This window comes from Camellia sinensis, chromosome 1, assembly GCF_055761805.1.
Source record: "Camellia sinensis isolate YWXY chromosome 1, ASM5576180v1, whole genome shotgun sequence".
In the NCBI taxonomy this organism is placed as follows: domain Eukaryota; kingdom Viridiplantae; phylum Streptophyta; class Magnoliopsida; order Ericales; family Theaceae; genus Camellia; species Camellia sinensis.
Genome location: NC_138961.1, coordinates 195,097,701 through 195,105,141, shown reverse-complemented (window position 1 = coordinate 195,105,141; position 7,441 = coordinate 195,097,701). Strand labels below are relative to the sequence as shown.

Genomic DNA, 7,441 nt, shown 5'->3' with positions numbered 1-7,441 from the left:
AAAATCTACTATAAAATAGTTGCCCACCTTATTGTGTTAATCTGATGATATTCAATAGTTGTTCACCTAAATTTTGTTATAAGAAGTATATTGTTTTTGATTTTTTTTTTTTGGTGAGAGAGAAATTGGACTAAAATTGATAAGTGACTTTTAACTCACTTTCTAAAATAAAATGAATTGTTATCCAAACGAGTGTTATGATAGGTTATACAAGCCCCACAAATTCTCCTAAAGTTCAAATTTACATCTAAACGACGTCTAACCTAATAAAGATGTGATATATGAATAAGAATAAAATAATACTCCTATATTTATATCAAAATTTGGTCGGTTCATCTCCCAATCTTTTTAAACAAAGCCTAATGGAGGAATTACACCGGTTCATGGACCACCGACACAGCCAATCAAATCCCTTGAACGTGTCAAAAAGTCAAAAGTTTCTATCAAAAAATATTATTTTGACGCCGATTGGCACACATTCGGTGGTCCACGAAGTACCCGATTCGGATCCCTCGCATTCTCCCCACAATTAAACTAACCCAAACAAACCCTTTGGCTTTCTGGTCGTGTGATTCCAGCAATGGATTGTCCCTCAAAAAGCACAACTTTTCTTCAATTATTCTCATTATTATTATCGCTAGGGTTCAAACCCAGCTTTGAATTTCCACTTTTCTGCTTCTCTCTCTCTCTCTCTCTCTCTCTCTCTCTCTCTGCATACCGATTACAGAACTTCAATGCCATGGACGATGAGTCTTTGTTCAATGTTTTGACTTCGAGATTGAGAGTTCTCTGACTGATTCGGCATTTGGGTCGTTGTGATCTTCCTCAATGGTGCGTTTAGAATTATGGGTTTTTTTTTTTGAAATGATTGTGTAGTGCGAAGTTTAAATGTTAGACGGAAAAGATTGGGTTGCTGTTGATGTAAATGTGTTTCGGTGAATTTGATTGAGGTTTTTGTGAATTAGATTTTGAAAATTGAGTCTAATTGCTCAAGGTTATGGAATTGTTTTAGATGGATTTGAGTTTGTCAATTTCCAATTTTTTTTTTTTAATGTGAAATTAGTACTGTTCAATTGTTTTTTTTTTTGTTAATCGAATTGTGCTATTCTGAGATCCATGTTCATGTAGAATCTGAAATTTAAGTTATATATATATATATATACCTATGAAATATTCAGAAGATTCGAGTCATATTTGATTGATGAAGATGTTGATTTTATGACTCCTCTGTTTGCTTTATGCTGTGTTTGGTTGGGGGATTTGGAGGGGGATTTGGAAAGGGAAATGGAAAAGGTAGGTGAAATGTGAATAAATCATGCCTATGTTTCACATAGTTTCACACACCTTTTCCATTTCCCTTTCCAAATCCCTCCCCAAATCCCTCAACCAAACACACCTGTTACTCTGTTGACTTAAAATTTCTTCCGTAATTGACGTGAAACTAGATGTTCCGGCTGGAGTTGGGCTACTAAATTGTTTGTTCTGTGCTTATTTTCTGAATTGGTCTGGTAATTATTAGATGACTTTATGTTATTTGAAAGCAAAATGATGGAAGAGTAGCATATGATTCAGAATACTCTGACCCTGCTTGATTATCCTGATTGTGTCAGTCAGTTCTACACTGTGATTGAAATTTGATTGTCATGCAAAAGGCATTCTCTCTCTCTCTCTCTCTCTCTGTGTGTGTGAAATGATGCGTAAGATACGTACTCCTCTTTGTTTATGATCTCATTCATTGTTTCTGTTTTTTGAGAGACTCTTTTACAAGATTGCGGTGGTAAATCATGCCAGATTGGTCCTTATTTTTATTTTTAGTATTTCTCACACACTGAAATTATGCGGGAAATAGTCTGCTTCTGTTCAAAGAGATAAAACTATCTGTTGTTGTCTTTCCATCAAGAATAGAGAAGATTCATGAAATTAGTCTCATGATAGGCATGATTCCTTGGACCTTCCAGTTTTACAGTTGTATTTCATTGTGTTGTAGTGTGAGAAATCATGTGATTGATTTTCTCATGCCTTTTGCTATGAATGAGTTGTGGTCCATTTTACTAATAATTTGCATCATAACTTTGCAGCTGTAAATCAAGTTTGTGGCGCTATCTTTGTTTGATGACAAACAATATCTGTGGATTTTATGACGTAAAACCTAGATGTCATACTAAGGACGTTGCAGCTTTGAGGATGACCCACTGGCAGCATGGAAGGCTTATCACACTTTTTTGACTTCAATCAGGGTAGCATGGCGAGGAAAGTTCTCACACAGAAGAGACATGTTGGTGGTACGTATTGGATTGCCTTGTGTACATCAGAGAGGAGGGAATTTAGGGGAGAACCTGCAGGTTCAAGCTGGCTACATGTCCAATTGTGGGCACTCGAAACCTTGCCTTAGCAGTTAGCACACGTCAATGAATTGAGTCAATTGACTGTTTTTTAATTCTGAATTTCTAGAAGCCACAAAATGTAGTTAGTTGATTTTCACAATGAATTGTAGAATGGTTATACAATTGGCTAAGAGTTTAAGATACATGTATCAGAATGATGCCAATCTGAATAAGTTTAAGACAGAAGGCCCTTGTGGAATTATCAAGGCGATTTAAGACCCTTTGAATCAAAGAAGTGTGCAAATCTCTTTGCTTTTTAAAGAGTAGAACTAGTAATTTAATTGTGAATTCGATTCACCATATTGTCAGGATGGATGTTGCACTTGAAATTCCATGTGGTACTATGATTTCCATGTGGCTGTCTTGTTGCGCTCCTTAATTAGAAGTTTAATGCCATTGATACTACTCCACAGGTTTAGAGGCTCCTAGAAACAGCTTGGAGCTGCCAGTAGAAACTTCTCAGAGCTATTGTGCTGTTGGAGACAATATACCGGTAATAACTTTACTAGATAACTTATTTTATTTGAGCTTTATATCATGTTTATGGGGGGTGAAAACTTGGAATGATTCACTATTCCTTGTCATTATCTTATGACTACCTTATGATGTAGACTGTAGTAGAAGCCTCCAAACTGTACATTGCTCTTCCATTATTTTGGGAGTACGAATTTCACTGTTGCTCTAGTTGATGGTGAGCACGTTAGGAGATTACTTGGCCTGGATCTTATGACTGTGGGCTCACAAGAATTGGAAAATGGTTCTTGTTCCCAACAAAACAGAAAAAAAGGTTTCAATTACCATTTTCTGTTACCTGGTTGAAATTCCTCGGCGATAAGTCAAGTGTTCAAGCTCAACATGGTTATTGTTAAAGCAAAATGGAATGAAGTTCTTATTAGGTGAAAAATAAATTATAAAAAAAATCTAGGTTTTTGGTAGTGCTGTCTGGATATTGCAGATCAGGTTTGCATTTTATTTTTTTAAAAAAAAGAAAAAAAAAAAACAATAATTGTCATTGTTTTGACAATATTTACTTTCTTCGACGAGAAAAACATCTATTGTAGGTAGTTAAGAAATCCTGATTTTGATTAACTGAAATTCTTTCTGTTTTAATGTCTTTTTTTAACTCTGTCTTTTTGATCACTGCATAATTTAAATTGAAAATCTTTGTACACAACAGATTGAGACCAGATGTTATGCATTTTTTTTTAATAGTCATTTATCCTTATTGCACTTAAAGGAAGTACTACTTATATCAGTTCCAACATTGAATTGCTCTTTATCGTGTCTGTCTCCGTCTGTTTCTGTGTGTTTCTACCTGTCTTTCTTGACTAATTAGCTATTTGATTTTTTTTCAGTACTCTTATGAAGTCAGAAATGAGTGGTATGAGAAATCTAATCCAACTGAAGTTTCAATGAAGAACTTGATCAATAAAGAGATATCCAAAGGATCAACCACCAGACGCAATGCACCAAGCGTTGTGGCCCGTCTGATGGGAATGGACACATTACCATTAGATACAAAATCCATAGCCCAGCAAGCTGAGAAAAGGAATGAAAAGCCAGGAACCAATTACCCCAACAAGGAACACAATAATAAAGGTTCAGGAGGCCATGTCTATCGTAACTCAAATTCTTCCAGGCAGATAGAGTTTGAATCCTTTCAACATAGTAAGGACAGAGATCCCAATCATCAGCGTGTTGACATGAAGTTGAAAAGGCCAAAGCCTCGAGAACATCCTCAAGAGGAGGAACTACAGAAGTTTAAGAAAGAATTTGAAGCATGGCAAGCGACAAGGTTTAGGGAATGCTCAAAGGTTGCTGAGCTCAGCATTCCCAGCCAGTGGCTTGCTCAAGAGACCCTCAACAAGGAAAAGATTGCTCTTTATGAAAATTCAAGCAGAACTACAGCGAATGAGCAGCCTATAGAACTTAAGGGTAATGCTGTAAAAGCAAAGTCACGTGAAGGAGGTGGGCTACAGCTTCATGGATATAGAAAGGAAACATTTCCATCTGAGCAAAAGGAATCATATTCTTTAAGGAGTAGAACCCTAAGTAGAGACTTCGAGTGGTCGACTCTGATGAATTCTGGCGAGAAATTGGATATATCTTCTGCTCCCACAAGGATAGTGATCTTGAGGCCTGGCCCTGAGCAGATGACCAACAATGAAGAGCCTTGGGTCAGTTCTTCAGGCACTTCAGAAGAGAGAGGTGGTATAGAAGATTTTCTTGAGGAGGTAAAGGAAAGGCTAAAATGTGAGCTGCAAGGGAAAACTAAAAGGGGAACGATAGTCAGAGGAGGTGGAATTGAGACCCCTTATAGTGAAAAGCCATCGGATCCAAAACAAATAGCTCAACGTATTGCAAAACAAGTCAGAGAAAGTGTTACTAGGGATCTTGGAATGAATTTGCTTAGATCAGAATCTACAAGGTCTTATAGAAGTGAGATTCAGTATAATGGACCAGGTTCTCCCGAGTTTATCAACAGAGGTACTAGGAAACTTTTAGCAGAGAGGCTGAAGAATGTTCTCAAGGAGGAAACAAATCTGCATATTCCCACTGTTTCTAGTGGCAGCTCAAACTCATCCATGCTAGATAATGAAAGGGGCAGACTAGAGCAATCACTAGGTAGCTTCAAAGCTGGAGGTAGGTTGAGCTGCTGGGACATTGTAGAAGATGAGCCAGAAGAGAAAACCAGTTCTTTCAGATGTGGGCCTAATGATGATGTAATGCATCATAGAGATTTGTCTCCTAGGAACCTCATTAGATCTTTGTCAGCCCCAGTATCGGGAACATCATTTGGGAAGCTGCTCCTAGAGGACCGCCACATTTTAACTGGGGCTCACATCAGGAGGAGACATGAAGCTATTGAAAGGGATGTGAAGAAAAGAAAGAAGGAACGGTTCAATTTCAAAGAAAAAGTTTCCAGCTTTAAATACACTTTCACTCTTAGAGGGAGGCTGTTTGGCAGAAGGATTCAATCGGCGGAGCAGCCACACAAGTATGAGTGTGATTCCATGAAAGATATCACAAGCGGACCAACAGTTGTGATGAACTTCAGAGAGAGGCATGTAAGGATCTCATTTAGTTGTTTTAGATAGAAACAAAATGAAAATTTTGAATTGACTTTGAATTGTTTTGGTTGTAGATCTGTGGGTATGTCTTTAATCACATTGTATCTTGTGGTTGTAGGAAAACTCTACTGAGGTGCCACCAAGCCCTGCATCTGTGTGCAGCAGTGGTCACGAGGAGTTATGGAGGGCAGCAGATCATTTTAGCTCAACATCAACATCAGATCTATCTCCATTAGAAGATGCCGCTGTGCCTCGGGTTTTCAGAGAGATTAGCTCTAATCTAAACGGTACAGGAATAATTTATATTTCTATAGTTTTTTCACAAATATTTCTGTCGTGCGTGGATATAGCTTCTTACAAGATAATGTTACTACTTACTAGATTATAATAAGGCCAAAGCAGCCAAACAATAGAATTGTTACCTGTTTGGCTACTTTGTCATCAGGGTATATCAACCCCGTATAACACAAAGTTGACATTGATACCCACTTTAGTGGAGGATTAGTTACACATCTTCTCTCACATACAACCCTGTCTTGCACGTGGAGGTGCAAACATCTCTACATACAGAGATTTTGAATGCAAACAAGAGAAGAAAGAATGCAAAAGGGACCAAATGCAAACGAAGGGACTTGAATCCAAGTCCAACCCCAACTTGAGTTCTGATACCATGTTTAGTCATCAGTTGTCCCTTTAACTTTATTAGTGTATTTTCTTATACTATCACATAATTTAGACAAGCTATTGCTATTCTGAAAAGTAAATCTCGAGATCAATGAAGATAATTTTGCTTATGACAATCTTCTGCTTTATTATGCAGAGCTTCGGAGGCAACTGAATGAACTTGATGCTGATGGTTTCAAGGAGACAATCATTGAAGAGCAGCTCTTGGAAACTGATATGGAGTTAGAGGACGAATCAGAAGTATACATAAGAGATTTGCTTGTTGCTTCTGGTCTGTACGAGGGTTCATCTGAAAATGTTTTATCAAGATGGGATCCACTTGCAAAGCCTATAAACAATCAGATCTTTGAAGAAGTGGAAGAGTCTTACAGGAAAATGGCCAAGGACAATGAAGGGTCCAGAAGAGATCAAGGTGATCACAAGTTGTTGCTTGATTTGTTAAATGAAGCACTTTCAATTGTACTTGGACCACCTGTGACTATGTCAAGATTCAGGAAGAAGGTGATTGGTCCCACAAGACGATCTCCACGTGGAAGGAAGCTATTGGATTGTGTGTGGGAGATTATTCGTGCACATCTGTATCCTCCAACAGACAAAAATTATTACACGCTTGACAATATGGTTGCCAGAGATCTGGTCTCCACCCCATGGTCCGGGTTGATGAATGATGACATTGATGCTTTGGGGAAAGAGATCGAATCCCAGATTACTGGAGTTCTGATTGAAGAAATAGTGAAAGTCATGAAGTCATAATTCTGGACAAAAAGCCTTCTATGCTTGGTTGAATTTAAAAAATTGATTTTTAGGCCTACCAATCTGCCAAAGCTGACCAGGCATTGACATTTTTTTGGTCTGTGTGTGGTGGGACCCACACACATCGGAGGCGTGGTCGGTTTTGGTGTGATTAGGAGGTCCGAATAGGAGGGCTCTTGTATTTATATTACATGTGCATGTTTTGTGTCATTGAGAGATGGTTGTGGTATAGGATAGGGGTTGGTTGGTTGGTTGGTTGGTTGGTTTGGGAGGTTCATTTTGATTGTACATTATTTTATTCTCAAGGTTATTTTTTGATAAATTGATTTCTTATCAATTGGACTTGTCTAGAGGTGAACAACCAAATTTTGATATGTAAACGTAATTCATATGCATACTTCTTTTTGGTTATCATATGCGTGCTTAAATTATAAGCAACTTTATAAGTTGCATCTCATTCAACTTAACCAATCTTTCCACTAATTACTTGAAATTAGTTACTTGAATTCTTTTCCTCCAACCATTGGCAGTCAAAACGTACTTTTCCGT

General features: G+C 37.7%; 1 protein-coding gene across 1 annotated transcript; it reads left to right on the top strand.

The window, feature by feature from the left end:
* The first annotated feature begins 460 nt into the window (after window positions 1-460).
* Window positions 461-7,229, top strand: TRM26 (RB1-inducible coiled-coil protein). Its single transcript, XM_028253818.2, has 6 exons — window positions 461-831; window positions 2,079-2,282; window positions 2,798-2,877; window positions 3,740-5,452; window positions 5,574-5,742; window positions 6,276-7,229. The coding sequence occupies exons 2-6, from the start codon at window positions 2,201-2,203 to the stop codon at window positions 6,890-6,892; spliced, it is 2,661 nt and encodes an 886-aa protein (XP_028109619.2). The 5' UTR covers window positions 461-831; window positions 2,079-2,200; the 3' UTR covers window positions 6,893-7,229.
* The last annotated feature ends 212 nt before the right edge of the window (window positions 7,230-7,441 follow it).

Bases quoted from the DNA above. Each gene is read 5' to 3' on its own strand.
- TRM26 (XM_028253818.2), top strand. From the start codon at position 2,201: ATGGAAGGCTTATCACACTTTTTTGACTTCAATCAGGGTAGCATGGCG. The intron at 2,283-2,797 runs GTACGTATTGGA...ACTACTCCACAG, and splicing joins ACAGAAGAGACATGTTGGTG to GTTTAGAGGCTCCTAGAAAC. The intron at 2,878-3,739 runs GTAATAACTTTA...ATTTTTTTTCAG, and splicing joins CTGTTGGAGACAATATACCG to TACTCTTATGAAGTCAGAAA.